General features: G+C 41.0%; 1 protein-coding gene across 2 annotated transcripts; it reads right to left on the bottom strand.

Annotated features, from left to right (window-relative positions):
• Positions 1-448: 448 nt before the first annotated feature.
• Positions 449-15,615, bottom strand: LOC105938394 (bcl-2-modifying factor). 2 transcript variants are annotated; one of them, XM_012880111.3, is made up of 4 exons: positions 15,441-15,615; positions 12,786-12,983; positions 12,019-12,212; positions 449-4,092 (listed from the first exon to the last, which is right to left on the bottom strand). In XM_012880111.3, the coding sequence occupies exons 2-4, from the start codon at positions 12,955-12,957 to the stop codon at positions 3,976-3,978; spliced, it is 483 nt and encodes a 160-aa protein (XP_012735565.2). In that variant the 5' UTR covers positions 12,958-12,983; positions 15,441-15,615; the 3' UTR covers positions 449-3,975. The 2 variants fall into 2 exon arrangements, with proteins under 2 accessions (XP_012735565.2, XP_012735566.2); XM_012880112.3 differs by having other exon boundaries at positions 12,019-12,182.
• Positions 15,616-17,976: the final 2,361 nt, after the last annotated feature.

Raw genomic sequence — 17,976 nt, 5'->3', positions numbered from 1 at the left:
TGCAAGGAATGTTCAGAGTTCATTATTTTATTAAAAAGTGATTTTGATCTCATGATTTTAAAATGATCCTGCTTATATCAAAATTATTCCTACAAGAATGAACTGTCCTTACAAAAAAAATCTTAGGAAAATACAATTTTAAAAGTTAAGAAAGATCCCAAAGAATAAATGTTATTGTAAAAAACAGGCAAAATCTTCTTCCTAAAAAAAAAAGAAGCAAATTTAATTTTATACAAAACGGAAAACAAAATTCAAGACACTGATGGTTTCCGAAAAGTACCTGTCCAACAGTTGGACCTCACTAAATGGTGAGCTCAGTTTGGGAAACTTCCACAACAACAAAAAAAAACTGATATAAGGACATCATGGTGGCTTGTTTCCCTTTTCAATAAATCAACAGGCTATTAAACCGGAAACTTCTTGACCAAGTAATGCACAGACACATAGCTGACACATGGCCAGATTAGCCCATGAGAGCAATCCAGAGTTTATACTATACATTAAAACACTACTGGGATTTACAAAAACAAAGTACTTTCCAGTGCATACTGATTACAATACAATGATTGGGATTAAGGAACAAAATCTGTGATTTGTGTAAATAGGTAACCTTTTTGTTTCTATGCTTTCCTAATTTCATGGGTATCATCAAAGATGGGCAACATGTGTGATGAGTATTCATAATAGATAGATTGAACTGCATTGAAGCTACTGCATTGTTGGATCCCAAAAATAAAATCACAAATGTTTTTAAACAAATCAAAAATTTTGAGCATACCCTACCAACAATCATCTCTTGAGTGTGACACATTCATTCAGGCTTGAAAGGTGGTTTGTAGTTTTTCTCTTCATATTTCATATTGGCAACAACATACAGTATACAGCTATTGACTTCTGTTCTGGCTGCCATTAAAAAGTAGAAGAGAATGTGCACTCTGTTGCGTGACAAACGCAAGAGTGCCTTTTTTTAAACAGGCCATATAAGAAATGAGGGATACTATAAAACTCTAAAAAGTCAGGCACGATTACTCTTAAGCTGAACCATTTATGAGTCAAAAATCAAAGCAGAAAGAGGAAGAGATGATTGCACACACAAGTGTATACAGTAGAAATTGGCAAAACATACCAAAAATAAATAAAAAAAAACGAAGAAAAAAAATATAAATTACAAATTGAACGAACCACTGAACAAAACCATGTCATGCAGGAGCAGCATGAGGAGGAAGTCAAGAGCCGATGGTGAGACGAGGCGCTACAGGGACTGGCTCAGCGTTCAGGATCCGCAGGAAACTATTACCACTACAACACTCAGTCCACCTCACTCGCCTCTGACTGCAAACTTAGGAGCCCCTGTCACCACTACCGTCATCAAGTCAGCCTCAGACTCCTCAAACTGTACCTATATGTGTGTTGTGGAAATTAGACTCCAAGAAATCTAAATGAGGTGAAAATACAAAAAGACTTGACAACACCTCAAGAGGTTCCAACATAAATAAATGGGTGAATACACTGCTCTTTCTCTCAAACATGTAACAGATTCTCAAGGTTACCAGTAGCCCAAAAAGTCTGTCCCTGAGACATCTTAAAGAGAAAATGAGACACTAATTATGCAGTGATAAACTTGATACATAATAAGGAGCAGGTAATTATAGACCCCTGATATGTACTGCTCCTCGGGTCCAAAATTCAGCATGAAAAACCCCCCAAAATAAACAGAATAAACAATATCTTTAACAGTGTATTTATATGTATTCATATTTCTCAACAATAATTACAGCCTTTTTCACTTTTGTTTCTTTTCAGGGACAGTTTGTCTGCTGAGCCAGTGGTGGTTGTGTGTGTACCCATGTCCAAAACCTCTGAGTACCACAGACAATTTAAAATTGGCCATCAGAATATCAAATGATGTTAATCGGCACAAGGGTATCCTGAGAGGAGGAGATTCTGTTTCACAGACTGGTTATGCCTTATTGACTTGGGTATTCAGAGCGGGTCTTCTGTGCTCTCGTTCAACTAAAATCCTCAGACACAGGTCAGTGAAATTTCTAGAACTGATGTCAAATCCAAACTGTGCTCAGTCAATCAGGTCTCAATACTGATTATTCGTCTTGGCTGTATGAGTGAACACATCTGAAATGCGGTGGCAAGGAAACAAGCCGTGACTGAAAAACCTTCATACGAGAAAGAGGTTAGCTCGGAAACAATCTGAACTCCTAAAAGGGTGGAAGTCTAGTGCAAAAACAGTGGATCCACGGCTCCACTTGAAGGGCATGGAGGTCTGAAAACAATCACATAAAAAGAATACACAAACGATAAAAGGGAAGTCCTGGGAACAAGGCTAGACTAAAAAGTAAGAACTGTATATTTGGTGAAATGAAACTTAAAAAAACAAACAAAAAAAACTTTCAAACAGTGTGACAGTGTGCTTGATTCGTTTGCTCTAATTTAGTGCATGGTGCAAGACCTTCAATAGTTTTTTATACACATGTAAAAGTCAACACCCTATGACTTTAAATGTAAGTTCTACTCAGTGTGCTACATCTCAGACATCCCATATGTAGCTGACCGTACAGCTATAAGATATACAAAATTTAATAACCAGACGTATGACAACTGCCTATCCAATAACTAACATAAGTGGCAGTATTTTGTTTGCAGGATCTTGCTCTCTGCCCAGGGTGGCATGGCCTGGAGGGTGTCATTAGTATTTAAAAAAACTATGTCAGTTGCACCCCAAACAGGTTTTCTTTAGTTTAATTGTATGTCCAGTTTAATTGTATGGGGAACAATATAATTTTAGCTCTTAATGTTTCTAAGAACTCTTTCAAAATGGTGTTCATCAGGGAAACGGGGCAAGCATATGTAAGGACGGGCTGAACCAGGGCGACTTTCATGCAAAAAATGCCACTGAACACATCTATGCAATTAGAACAAAACAGAAGTAATTTTTTGTTGCTCCAAGGAACAGCAAAACAAAATTCTAAAACATTTACACTAATACTATATGTTAAATTTGCAAGATCCTTTTAACTGAATTATACAATTAGTGTGATTTATCCACTATTGAACTGCTTTAATACTCAATTATATTTTCAGTTCTTCAAAGAAAACTACGGAGTCATCTGCATATGGTGTGTGATATTTATCTAAAGCCTTTTTTATCTTTGTCAGGTCTTGTGGTACCAACCAGGCTCATTTAACCAGGTAGTGTTGTTCAACACAGCCAACTCCACCCCCATATACTTCAAAAAGTCCCAAATGTTTGACATGTAGCACATGACTAAACTTTGATAACATTTCACAGTGTGCGAACTTTTTATGTACAGAAACTTTACCTCATTCCTGAAATCCTATAAGATACGAAGGGTTAAGATAAAAATAAAAGCATGGAAAGTAAAGAGAAAAAAATACATAAAAAAGATAAATAGAAAATGTTACATTGAAGTGAGGTGCAAAATGCTTTGTTCTGAGAAGTTGCCTCTTTGGAAGTGAATAAATCAACGTGACTGGTCACCTGGGGGACTTCAGAAAAGAATCTGTCACACCTTTCATTCCCTAACCATCTCATCTTGCTTGTCAAAAAACACTCAATTCTTCTTCTGGTAGAAGACACTGACTAAGGCATTCCCAGGGTCTGTAAAGGTCAGGTCTTTTAAGAAGGATACATGTTGAAGTGCAAAAAAAAAAAAAAATAACAAGAACAATGGTCTGTACAAAATGACTAAATAGCATGTAGGCCAAAATATGAACATTGTCCTTGAGACGAATCCTGGAGAGTCATGGCATCTTCTTTTAAGAAAAAAACAAAACACGCCCCTGTATAAAATTTGATTGTCGCCGTCCCGCGGTGACCATTTTGCATCCTTTTCTTCCCCTCCCTCAAACAGACCCGTGTTAGATTGGACAGTGCCTTCAGGTGCTTCCAGTTCCTCACAACAGAGATGAAGACAGAGGACATAAGGGGGAGATACCCCCTCACCTCCGTCCAGCTCCACCTCTTCCAGCAACAAACCCCCTATCAAGCAGGAGGCTGAGAAGAGCTGCAGTCATGCGCCACCACAGCGGCCCCTGATTCCTTTGGTTTTGATGATACTGAAAAGCAAACAGATGAAGCAATCGACCGTTAGTGCAGTCAACAAACTCAAACCCAAAATGCTACACAGGAAAAAGTGGTATGCTTCCTCCACATTCCTATTTCACACTCTTCCCTTCCAGATAAATAGATAGCATAGCGACTACCAATCTATCATTGTTTTGTTAAAATACTTGTCATGTGTCATGCCCTGCCCTTTAACTGTACCATATATTCTTGTGCACTATAGGTTTGTATGTACTGTATTATTTTTGTAAATGTTGAAATAGCCTGTGAAGACAAATTTCCCTTTTGGGACAATAAAGAATATAATAAAAAATCTACTTTATAGTTGCATTTTGGTGTATGTTAGATGTGAAGTGAAATAATCGACAGGATGCACGGTGAAGGAGGTCAACAAGGAAGACAGAACCAGTCTTCTTTAGCCAACTGGATTCATGTTTGAGCATTTATATCTGTGTTGGAACCACACAAGTTTCTTAATAAACATTCCAAACAATAAACATATACATCATACAGTCACACTTTTTTTCTAATTCTTATGCTTGAGACCAGCAGCCAGCAAGCAAGCATGCACGGGACTCTCTTAGGTCCGCAAGCCAATTGGATTGTGTACGATTATGGAGGATAATGCTATCTCACCCATTGAGAACCTGAGATAAGATAATTGCCCCAAATGGGATTAGGGGGCTCCTAATGAGGGCCAGAGAGTCTCTGGAGAGAAAAAATGCATCTGTATGACAGCTACAGTAGTCCAACAGCTCACCTGCTGATGAAAGACAGACGCTTTCACGTCTGATAATGGTATGGCTATTTTCAGGCCGAAGTAGTCTACCTACATACGCTAAATGTACTTTATCTAACAAGACTCAAACTAACAACAGAGTGAGATGATATTTACTGTACTTAGAATGCCTTGAAAAGCGTTGAAGCCTTTCCACATCTTGTCATTATACAGCCTCCAAATGAATTAGTACTAAATACATTTTTAGCAAAAGACCAAAACAAAGTAGTGCATAATTGTGAAATGGAAGGTCAATGACACATGACCTTCAAAACAAAAAAATCTGAATAGCATAGCATGCTTTCTATTCAGACCCCCCTCGAGTCAACATTTTCTAGAATTGCCTTATGTGGCAAATGCAGCTGTAAATCTACCGAGATATGCCTCAACCAGCTTTCTACACCTGGAGACTGAAACATTAGCCTAAAGACGAGCCGCCTCAATAGATTCCACATGCCATCCATAATTCACAGTTTAAGTCGATATGCCACGTGGCTTTTATTGTTTAAAGTCCATTTGGGGGGGAGGGGGGGGGGGGTGATAGTAGGCATCATATTGTATCAGTGTCAGCACTATGCATAAAATCTAAGTCAGACGTTTCCCCATGCCACTCTATTCAAATCAATGGCAGAGAAACAAGTTTAGTGATCTTTTTGCAAATAGTTCTGCATTAAATGATAAAACTCCCCTTCTTCCTCTTCTCGCCGAAAATTATTTCAGACCATTGTTTATGCTGTTCTGCCCTGGGACTGTCTGGCCGCACAAAGCCTACGTTACCACTACAACAGTCCATCAACCCCCAAATTCGCCTTGAACCTACAAGTTCAGTCGAGTCGGGCTGGGTCAGGGGTGTAACAGCGGTAGGCTGACATCCACCCTTCTCACCACATCGATCCTTTCACAAAACACATGGAGATGGATGCCTATGCAAATTCTCAGTTATCTGGGTCATTGCTACAGCAAACAGATTTTAAATCGGAGGCAACCGGACTTTGGTTCAGTTCTTTCTGAAGACGTTTTGACACCTATCCAGGAGTCTTTGTCAATTCTAGTGGCTCGCACTTGAGCAACTTGTAGTTGGTGCACAGCTGTTTTTAGGACATGGAGGCCCATCCTCCTAGGTGCATTCTAAGTCGGATGCAAATCAATGACCCACCCGCCATTGTCCTAGGTCGTTAGAAGCTATTGCTTGGTGTGCATGGAGTAATCGAAACATAAGAAATAAATATTAAATCAGTTATTAATACTCTTATGTTTTTTTTTTCCACAGTTAAAAGTTTTTTACAAGAAGCAGCTGAGACAACTATTTAATATCTCTAGTTGTGATGCATTGCCAAGGTAACTAGCTCTGGCCATACCTAGAAAGTACCATTTCAAATGTCAACTGTCTTGCTGTTTGAGCCAGCACAGTAATTTAGAACAATCAAGCTATGACCGGAACTTATTTTATATGTGTCCTATATCATTTTTTAATGGACACCCAGTAGCCAATCAGAATCGAGTATTCACCCAGACAATGGTATAACCAAAATTAATGGACTTAGTGGAAGCAAGGTTCACGCCTCCACGCCACGTTGTCCATTAATTTTTGATAATGGACATCTCGTTGGGCATTATCCCTTATGTATTAAAGTGAGGTGGTTACTCATACACAAACCTAATCTTCCCATTTCACAGACAGTTTTCTTTCCATTTCATAATTATCTTTGGTCCTTTTCATGAAATTTTAATAAAAACAACAAAAGTTGGGGGTGGCAATGAGACCAAATGTGACAAACATCTGTATAATTGCTTTTGGAAGGCACTGTACATGTCTCATGATGTCCAGACCTTGACCCAGTTGAAAGCCAAGAGCTGCCACTGTGATAAGACTGCAGGGTTTTCATTTTCTTATCAGTCTGTCGTGAACATTGCATGGTGTTGCATCAGCTTTGCCATGTTCCAGCTAGCATGAGCGAATCTAGCTTTACCACTCCCCTACTCTTATTTGAAAAAATAAAAAAGGTACACAAATGTGGCAACGGCGCTTGAGAAGTCCTCTGTTGCAAACTGTATCTAAATCTTGCCTGGGGATATTTTTGATAAGGGAATAAAAACAGGGATATGTAACACAGAGTTCCTGATCTCACAATGGTTGAACTTGGTAAACAAGTAGGTGTCAACTAGAGCTTCAGACATTTTGATTTAAAACGTTATATGATGCTACAGTTAACTTAGATTCATTTGGTTGGAAAACTCTTGAGTATTTGTTAGCAAAGGCATTGATAACAAAATGTCATGTAAGCAACTTATCATCACTTGCTCTAAACTACACGAGGAGCAATTAATCTTTCCTGTCAGAAACAAAATGTTCTTGTGACCTTTTACACTCACTTCTATCAAGTTAAGTAGCATGCACATAAATAAACAGAGAAAGAGAGTAAGAGTGACAACAAGAGGTGTGCACCAGCCTGTCACATCATACTCATGAGTGACGCCGCCAACTGCCAAAAGGCGTCTGTCTCTAAATTTAGCTGGCTGATAGAGTGCAAGAGTCTAGCCAGATTCTCGGTGTCGTCACTCTGACACTACCCTGATGTGCTTTATCAGTTTCCAGTGCAGGCCGCCCGTCAGGCCAGCTGCTCAGAAGCCCTGTCTTATCGGTCGAGTAAACAAACCAGCCTGTGCAGCATGAAACTCTGGATTAGTCATATCAGCAAAGAGAGAGAGCTCTAAGTAAAATACAAACATGCCACAAAGATTTGCAGAATAGACAAATCTTCACATAATAATGAATTTATAGATAATAGAACTCCTTTTTTTTATGTCAACCAAGCCCCCTTCCCTCTTTTTTACAAGTGCTGAAAGGAGAGAGCGCCGAGATAAACGCAAAAACACAGCATATATGCACACATAGTCACCCCACACAAAGCCACATGCACGGCCACAGAAGATACTCAACCCTGCTTTCAACACCTCCTATCCAAAGTAGAGAGTCGTCTCTCTTAAAAAAACATGGGGATGAAACCCGACTCTGCTCCTTGCCCTGTGCAGGCTGGAGCCGTCTTCCTGCCATTGTGACCGTCATTACTGCCATGTCTCAAATGGCGGATCGGCTAATGTCAGCCATCCTCGGGGGACCTCAGCGTCCCCTCCAGCCCTCTGTGACTGAGGAGCAATTTATCTGTCAGCATCCACCAGCACTCCTGCACTGCCTAATCCCTCGTTTCACCGGGGGCAGTGGGCTCCCATGAAGAACACTTGCAGACACACTGCTAAAAAACCCATTAATGTGATGGCAGTCAAAAGCACTTGAATTGCTCAGCAACAAGTGTCTGCACTGAATAATTGCTTAAAAAGTCAGCTGTGGTCCAGAGCAACGGGACAGACATGAGTGAAATGTTGTTTTTCTACAATGCAACCCAAACCGTTTCCTTCATTTTCCATAACCCTCTTGTTTTACCCTGTTTCTCAGATGTGTGCATTTCTACTGGGAGGTCCAAAACTAGGCTGTTTATCTGATTGCGTCTACCGACGCTGAACGGGTCACTTCTACTGCAGGAGGATAGCTGCAAAATAGATTAAATTGTAATAGTCATCACCTTTTTAAAATAGGCACTACTACAATCACAAAGGGCCGCTTGGAAGCAAAGCGCTACGCATTCAAACTCTCATTAGCAATAATCTGATATGCCTGTTGCCTGCTAAGTTCACTTTTACAGGTTTTTATACCTAAGGATGATATAGATCTTTGTGACAGAGTTAGTAAAGCTTAAGCAGAGCGGTGGGTTAACCATAACGGTGAAGAGTAAAGAAAAGTTTAAAACAAAATTAAGCTAATCATAATCAATATTGTCCTCACAATATTCATCATTAATGATGTGGGCAGCACAGCTCCAATGCAGGAACTGCGCTGCCCACCACAACATTCAAGTCCAGAATGTGTTTAAAAGGAGTGAAATCACACCGATACAGCATTAACCTCAGGTTGTTTCACAGTGGTTATGGCTCAATAGTCAAGTACTCTCCCTTTAAACGTTGTAAAAACACATGTAAATTGAATCTATTTTAAAAGAGCTGACTTTCAAGACTGTGTGGAAGAGAGGGGAAAGGAGTTCCGGAAAATAAAAGCTATGAGTTTCAACCGATGGCGCTGTCACAGTGATTACACTATATACCTAATGGACAGGTGTGACTCTTTAAATTAATTCTGCTGATGCAGCCTTCTGTGTTTACATCCCCGCTGGAACAAGATGAAAGGACAGAGGAGCCGCCATCTGCAAAGGAGAATTCCAGCTTGTGTTTCATTCAAACTTAAAATTACTAAATAATAAGCAATCCTGGAAAGTTCTGATTGTATAAATTTTGTATCCCAGAACATAAACACAGTAAACCAATTTAAATCCATAAAAAAGGCTTCGATGAGAGTGCTACTCCATCAGCATTTACACACTTTTGAAAGAGGAAAGCACAGCTTTATTGAATTCATTTAATATTTCCTTTTACTTTGCTAATTTTAATAACTTCTTCATTCTAAATATTTTCAAACAGTCTAAAATTCAACGTGAGTTGCTGGGTTTGTAAAATAACTGATAATATACCTGTTTTATAGTTTTAATTTGAACTGTAGAGGAGTTTAAACTGGGGGAGATGACAGGGAATAATTAACCGGTAGGAAAGCTTTGGGACACTCCTACCACAAAACTCCACCTATTGTTCAGGGTCAGTGAAAAAATACCAAATCCCTACAAGGGCCGTTTTCTGGCCCTGCTATGGAAACAACAGGGGTTAAAACCAGATGCAGAAAACTGCTGCGATTCCATGAAAAGGTTTCCTGCTGTTGAAAAGCGCCTAAGCCCCAATCAATGTCGTTGTCCAGTGAAAGTTTTTGTCCTGATTCTCCGAGAGAGTGAGAAAGAGAGAGAGAGAGAGAAGTGAGGGACAGCAAACAGTAGAAAAACAAGTATGGGTGTAGTCATGCATGTCGCGTGCATACACAAACACAAGACAAAGAGCTGCACAAGCAGTGCTGACAGACATTACAGAGACACACGCATCTAAGATTGCACATCATTTGAGTGTTTCAGCAGCACAACCATGCCTCTATAACAAAATAACAAGTCAAGGACAGTTATATTCCAAATGCAAAACCTGCAAAACTGTCACGTTAAGTCATTTGTATCACAATGTGTGCATAGAGGATGTGACTTCACAAAGTCCTTTCTCAGTCTGACTGTTTTCTCGTGTGTTTGCGACAGCGGCAAGAAGGGGGCAAAAGCCACTTCCTCATCCCCTGACAGTCCAGCCTAAGTTGTGCGTCAGTACATCCCTGCCACAACTGAGCTTCAAAACAGACCTATCGTCTGACTGTCTGGTTCTCTGTAAGTGTTCGCCAGTGGACATGAGTCATGCTTTTGCGGTGGTAGCAGAAATAACCTCCATTTGATAAGCCCATGAGAAAAAAATAAGACACTCTCTCACACCTCTTATTGTGAGGTTAAAAATGGGAGGTTTGGAGTGTGCAGGACAGGGAGGAACACTTTTCCAAGAGGGCTGAGGGTGGTTGTTACTTAAGTATTTCGAGGTTTAATTTCCAAACCTCAGACCCTTTTTTACATCATTATGGATTTAACCCCCTATTCATACTGTCTTGAACCTTTATCTGTGGCTGCTTGTTGCAGACTACAGATGTGACTGGAGGCTCCCCGGAACCACAGCTGTTCCCCTCTGGGCTCATGTGCAGGGCTTCGGGTTACAACATGTTTACCTCCTTCTGCAACTTCTGCTTTTTTTGAGCACGGACAAGAATGTGTTTATTTTAGATTGCATTTGTGTGTACAACTCGCACTCGACAGAAAATATATGTATATTGTAAAGTTTTAACACACCCCATTTAGAAGCAGCACACCAACTATGTGGACAGCATGTATTGTTTGAGTGAGGGATCCTCTATGCCACTTGCTTCCACAGCATACTGGGGAAACAGGGGAAAGGAGAGAGAAATAAACAGGAAGAGGAGGCAGGGTAAGGGCCTGGTGTCGGTGGGCTAGGTGGGGGAAGGGCTGTCCTGGGATCTGTGGGCTGGGGGGAACAAGAGATGGAGGCGGTGAGGCGCAGGGCTGAAGTCGTGCCTGAGCAGTGAGCACAGCCTCTCCAAAACAAACACGAGCGAGCACAATAAACGTGAGCAAACTTTTGACCCTAAATGCATCTGTCAAGTTCGACTCAAAAATTGAAAGTTGCGTAGATGTTACTAATGGGTGAACTTTGAGCTAAGGTCAGTTCAAACCCTGTCCGAATCAATTTCTGTTCTAATATACTTAAACTATTGCTTATCGGTTTGCATTTTTACAAATAAACATATTCTTACATCCTAATAAACTTACTAGTTTATTAGGATGTAATTTTCTAAAAACTTGGTATTGTGCCTTATTTGCGTTTACTTTGCTTCTGGTTTTTGTTCCAGTCAGTCGACTCTATCCGTAAAAACTGGATACAATACAACCAAAACTACAGCGGTTTCACACGGTGAAGGAGTGAAATTACCAGTACCCACTGAGGTTTTATCTAGAGCAGGAGACTGAGGTCAGTGAAAATGAACTAAACAGGGAGGCTACTTCAACTATAAAACACTTCCTACCTCTTAAATGCAAGATGAACCAATCAATCCACCGGAGAACAGCAAAATAGGTAAATCTTCCTATGATTGGCTCTGATCTGTGATAGACCTCAAACTAAAAACATCCCCCAGTTTCAGTCTAAAAAATGCATCAACCAACAATATGTAGTTTTGTGCACTTTTTTTTTAAAGTTTGCTAAAGATAAAGACACATTAGGGACAGATACTTCAATGGGTATAATCTGTTGGATTTAAATCAGATCCCTCTGATTTGAGGGAGCACATTTATTAATCTATAGTTCTTGAGATGTACTGGAGATGTGTATCAGCCAGGAAAAGCCAGATTAGTTTATGGTGTCCTTCTATCATGTGGATGCATTATGATGATGCTTTATTATTGAACATAAATGGGACTTTTGGATTTCTTTTCATCACTTCAGCTTCTTTGTTCCATCCCATTAGGATGAATTTGATGTGTGAACATCAAGTAAAATGTAAGGTAAAATGACTTAACGCTTAAGGTGCATCCCTCCCCCCCCTCACCTGTTGTAAGTGTTCCCGATGAAACTGGTCGCCTATCAGCTGAAGCTTCTGCCCGATGCAGGCCTCCAAGCTGAGCGCTGCCGGCTGGTGCAGGGGTAACTGCTCCATCCTGTTCTGCTCCTCCTGTCGCCTCGCGTCAAAATCCCCGACAAGCTCAAAATGTGCTGGGAAGTGCAATCGAAAACCTGCGTTACCTGTTGAGTGTCAAGGCCGATACTTGGAATTATACAGCAGGCAGCCATATGGTCACTGAAACAATCCCAACACAGCAACTACACGAGGCCGACTTCCGTTGAAAACAGAAACCAAGATCTACTTAGTGGCATTTACTAAGCAAGTTTTCCCAGCTGTTGTTTTATTACACATCACAGCTTTATAAGTCACCCACTTACTCATGTCAGGGTCAGTCGGTTGTTACGGAGCTACTTTGGTATGACCGTTGTATATGAGGCCTGTGCAACTTTGCTATCACTGATAACCGGCAGTGTGAACAGCACAGGCGCACATCTCCGACACATCTCTTCAGTCATATTGGCGCCTTTTTGAATAGCAAAGCAGCTGGGGTAGACTGCATACGGACCATAAAAGCCGGTGTAATGACAACTAGCCGGCGCCATGGGGTGAGTTTTAGTGCAGCAACCCGGTTACACATTTCTCACAGCGAGCCGCACGTGACGACTGTGTGCTTTAGTTTTATAACACTGATTCGCGCACACAAGACGCTGTTCCCCTTTTTTCTCTTAAAATGCAGCCCGTCACCGGCTTACCGTAGAACAGTTGTCTGGGCTCCTCCGCAACGCCGCAGGGCAGCATGCCGTTGTTCGGTGCCAGGGCAGGACCGGGCGTCTGCGTGCCCCGGTCTTCGCACTTTATCTCCCTGAAGGGTGTGCGCCAGCAGTTGGGATCTGGCTCAAACACATCATCCTCCTCATCCTCCATACGGGGGGCGCTAAAAGAGGAGCAGCCTGGACAAGATTGAGAGAGAGAGAGAAAAAAAAAACAGGAATTAGGCAAAGTATTTTTATTTTGAGTCTGTCATTAATGAGATGAAGCAAATCAATTTTTTGTTTCTTTCACAAATTCCCATTAGCTCTAAAGCAATTGTCTCAAATCACGGGCGGTTCTTGCATGAATGACACCCCAGGTAAGCTTCTTGCTTGGGGAACTCCACACTTAACCGTAATACTATATAACAATAAGAAAAAAATATCTGCTTCCCCTTAGTATACTGTATTTATATATAGATAGATAGATTTAAGTTATATCTTTAAAAACTAAAAACTATTTTTGAAAAACTGTTTTTACCAACTACAAACTGCATTCTAATGAATCAGTAATCAATGCAAAGTAAGTCAGTCCAGGTTACAACCGGTCTTTGCTTTCTGTGTTGAAGCCTCTCATTCTCAATCTAAAGTTGCCCTAACGCCAAGGCAGCATTTAAGACATATCAAAATAAAGGTATCACAAACTCAGTTCAGTGTCGAACGGTCGGGGTACCTGAAGGTACCGGTAAGTCACCAACTTTAGCTTCGCCAGCCAGCTTTCGTCTGCCGTAGTACCTCTAACGGTGCTTACACTGACTGTACACAACACATGTGGCTCCTGTTCTGCTTTCAGAGAACATAACCTACAGAAACGTTGTTTGTGGTGCAAATGATGGTTTGCACATAGCGCCCCTCCAGGCTGCGTCGCCCTGGGAGGTGAACCGTATTGTCTATATCATAAACCTTTCCAGTCTTGCATACATTTATCATTATAGGTAACCTACCTGTTAGTCTTGTGAATAGGCAAATTAAAAACCAAGCAGATAAGATTAGAGAAATGCGAGTGAACAAACGAGTTGCCATCATTTGCGGCTCAGCGCTAATTTAAACAAATGTCTCTGTACAACTCACTGATGTAACCACAGTTCGCTGTGGTTATCCGACTCAGTCGAGGCACGGTCACACAAAAGGCAGTTTGGCACACTCTCACTCTCGCTCGCTCTCTCTCTCGCCAGGCTTCTTAATTAACTGCCCTATGAATAATTTCTCTAAGATTCGGCATTTAAACCATTGCACATCTCATCTGACATTTGAAGATGCAGCGACAGAAAGAAAAAGAAGCCCCCCATCAGGACGGATTGAGACAATCTCGCCACAAAAGTGTGGCAAGAGTCTCAAAGAAAACTTGGCAACCTCTCCGAAGTCAATGATATGCTGCAAGTCAACCCTGAACCCTAAAGTGGGTCAAAGAGTTATCAAAATATGTCTCAAATTCAAGCCGCCTCTCGAGCAAAACCCAAATCCACCATCAAGTTGTAATGCAGGGTTACAATACTACCACACTTCCAAATAAGGGTTTACAGCAAAAGCGTAATGACAGTGTTTGAGGAAAATCCTAAGCCACTTTCTCTGACCTGGTCTCCTCCAGGAAAGAGGGGGGGGGGGGGGGGTTGATTTGTGGAACCAAACAGAACCAGAAAGTCCTGTCTGTCTACTGCATTAGAAGGGCTTAATGAATTTTGTTTGTGTTTTTTGGACAAACACCAACTAAGAACATAAGCTTTGGAAAGAGAGTGAGGGGGGGAAAAAAGCACTTTCACAGAAACTATTGTGTTGTGCTGCTTTGCTCCACTGCCCAGGCTGAGATCCATGTATTTGTGTCAGGCAGTGGCTCCCCCTGCTGCAGACACAATAAGTGGAGGCTGGCTGGTGGCTGGAAACTCTGTTATTGACAGTTTCTTACACAGCAGCCTCACGCCACCCCACTTTATGTAACCCTGCAAACAACAAGACCCCAGGAGACACAAACCGTAAAAAAATAAATAAATAAAAATAGAAATAAAAAGATTTGCAGTTACATTTAAAAAAAATCTAAAAACGTTTAAGACACAGTTTAGATCGTAAAAGTGTTAACCACAACCTAAAACGACATCGTTTGGTAACATAGCGAAACGTGATTGATATCAGGGAGGGAGTTTTAATGTCAAGCCTAATTAAAAAGAAAGAAAATATACGGTTAAAAATAGGTCATAAATTAGGAGAATTATGCAAACATGCATTTTGAGCCTGTTAAACGAAAACCGAATCATAAAAATGCATTTAAAGTGGAACACGTGCTGCTACACGCCTATTTAATATAGCGTTATAGCATGTTAACAGAGAGCAGACGCTTTCTGCGGCGCGGAGCTCATTCGCCGGCCGACGTGTGAAAGCCGGGAGAAGCCGGTTTAATTCAACCCCCGTCAAACTGTGACAGCCAGGGTTAAATAAAACTCTGTCACTAACGGAGACTCGCCGAGGTGTCAGAACACGCTACATGTTTCGAAACAAATTTGTTTCTGTTATTTTAACAACGACGGCGGATTGTGTTTTGTTTCCTTCTTCCTCGGTGTGTGCGTAATGACGAGCCGGTGGAAAGCTTGTTTCTTGTGTACTTACCCCAAAGCCAGGCTTCGTTTTAATTACTACCTCACCAACACAGAGGAGTGTTTAAAAAAAAAAAAAAAGATAGAGAATGGGGTGGGGGGTTCAATATCCTGCCAAGATTAAGCGAGTTTAATCCGTTTCACTTCCACGGATACCTCCATTCTGCGATAAAGCTCTGCTACAAATCCATTTGACGTCAGCTTTTAATACAGCTCCGCCAGCAGGGGGGCTGTGCACGCGGGAGCCTCGACCAATGGTGGCCTTTGTTTATATCCCGCCTTCTCTGTCGTGTTTTCAGACACGTGGACGGGAAATTCCCCCGAGCACAAGACTTCACGCTACTACTGAAATCATGTGGTTGGAGAGCCTTGTCGAACCGCTGTCATCTGGAGGGTGTATTTACACACGCGTACCGTAAGCTGCACAGCTTTTACGCTGACGGAGGCAAACGTAACGTGAACGCGCCACCCTCAGTACTGGCCAAAAGATTTGAACCGGTTCTAATTTCTTTATACCTTGCTTCCAAGTCATTAGATTTTGTTGTAACGTGTGATCTTACAGCTCACACGCTAGCAGGTTACTTCCCTAAAGTCATTTAAAACAAAAAATGTAAATTAACGTGGAATGACTCAAGAATTAAAAATGCTGTAAATGAATGACATGTTTCACTTCAACCAAACGCACAAGTTCAGGGTTGCAAAAGTATTCACACACCCCCTTTTGACATTTTGTCATTCATAACCACAAATGTCACTGTATTTTCTTGGGTTTATACTGTATTTAGACCAACACAGAGTATAATAAATAGTAGAATATTGTTTGTTACGTGACAGGAAAATAAAACATGGCTTTACGTTTATTTTACAGAAAATATCCAAACAGTGTGGTGTTCATTTGTTTTTATCCCCCTTACTTCAATTCCCCTGAATAATAGCCATTGCAATTAATTGTTTTTAAAAGTCACCTAAATAGTAAATATCCCTGCATAAATCAAGCTATCTTGGTCTGTGAAGGCCTCAGAGGTTTGCTAGCAAACAAACAGCATCATAAAGACCACACAACACAGCGGGCAGATCAGGGCAAAAGCTGTGAAGAACTTTTAAGTTAAGGTATACAACTATCTATACTGGACTCTGCATCACACTTACACACAACTGAACTTTATGGGCATGTCGCATCATTATTTTGCACTGCCAACATTGAACTTTTGAAATTACAGTAATGCCTTTTTGCACCATTATCTTTGCACTACAAACATGGTTGAACATTAATCTGCACACTTTTTTAAAAACTGTTTTTCTCTTGCACTGTTACATTCTTATCACTGCTGCACTTTATATTGTAATGTTATTTTATTTCAATTGCAATCTAATTACATTGTCATTAGCTGTATGCAACAAAATGTCGTTTTGTATGCTCTCTGTGCATACAAAACGACAATAAAGTTTGTCTAATTTAAAGTCTATCTCAAGCTTTGAGGATCTTCATCAGATGTGATGGTAGTGCCTGTAGTGCCTGATGGTAGTTGAGGTCTTTGGGGTGTGTGGTTTTGGGCACTGGTACCACACAGCGTGTTTTCCACAGCTGGTGTACTCTCCCCTACTTCAGACTGATGTGTCCCATAACATGACACAGTAGGTGAGATTGCGGGCAGTTGCAATATTCTTGATTTAACTAATAAGCAATTCACCTAGATTGATGATAATCCTACAACACATGCTCAGTTAACCCATTCTACTTTCTCAGCAATCATTGCTTCAGGGAGAGCTGAGAATCAAGGTGAAATAGTAATCTTTTGAATTATTACTTTTTATGCTATTGCGTCCACAATATCTGCATGAAAATCTTAACAAATATATGGTTTGAATTTGCAGTTTCTTAGCTTCCAACTGTCATAGGCAGCATAGGCCAAATGTAACGTGTTAAGCTAGCTAGTTTAAACATAGTAGTTAGGGCAAAGGAAAGTTACAACACCCTGTTGCAACTGTCCCTGCATTGTGTGAAATTGACTAAATGGTAAATGGACTTAACTTATATAGCACCTTTCCAGTCATACTGACCACTCAAAGCACTTTACACTTTGAATTTGTTCAACCTCTCCACAGATGCATGGCTCAACACAGGAGAGCCACCTCCTCTGGACAGAACTGAGCCGTCCACCTGCACCTCAAGGACAAATGACACTCTTTTGAAGACCAGAATGTTCACATCTTGGACAGAGAAGACAGATGGTTTGAGAGAGGGGTGAAGGAAGCCATTTACGTAAAATGAGAAAAAACAACTTTAAACAGAGGAGGACTTGAGTTCCAACTTTCTAAAACTTACAACACAGTTATAGGTTTGATTCCTGCCATGTTTCACCCCAATGCGGTACCGCGCACGTGACGTCACCGTCTCAAGAGCAACGCCCCTTTTGCCGCTTAGGTAGGGCATACAGGAGAGAAAGCACGGATAACCCAGCTATTACAAGCGCAACAGAACCAGCGATCTGACCGACTTTACAGCCGTTAAACTTTCCCAAGACGATGTCCCAGGCGCACGGTTTACT

This window comes from Fundulus heteroclitus, chromosome 19 (genome assembly GCF_011125445.2).
Source record: "Fundulus heteroclitus isolate FHET01 chromosome 19, MU-UCD_Fhet_4.1, whole genome shotgun sequence".
NCBI classification, from domain to species: Eukaryota; Metazoa; Chordata; class Actinopteri; order Cyprinodontiformes; family Fundulidae; genus Fundulus; species Fundulus heteroclitus.
This window is presented reverse-complemented; position numbering and strand designations above follow the sequence as displayed.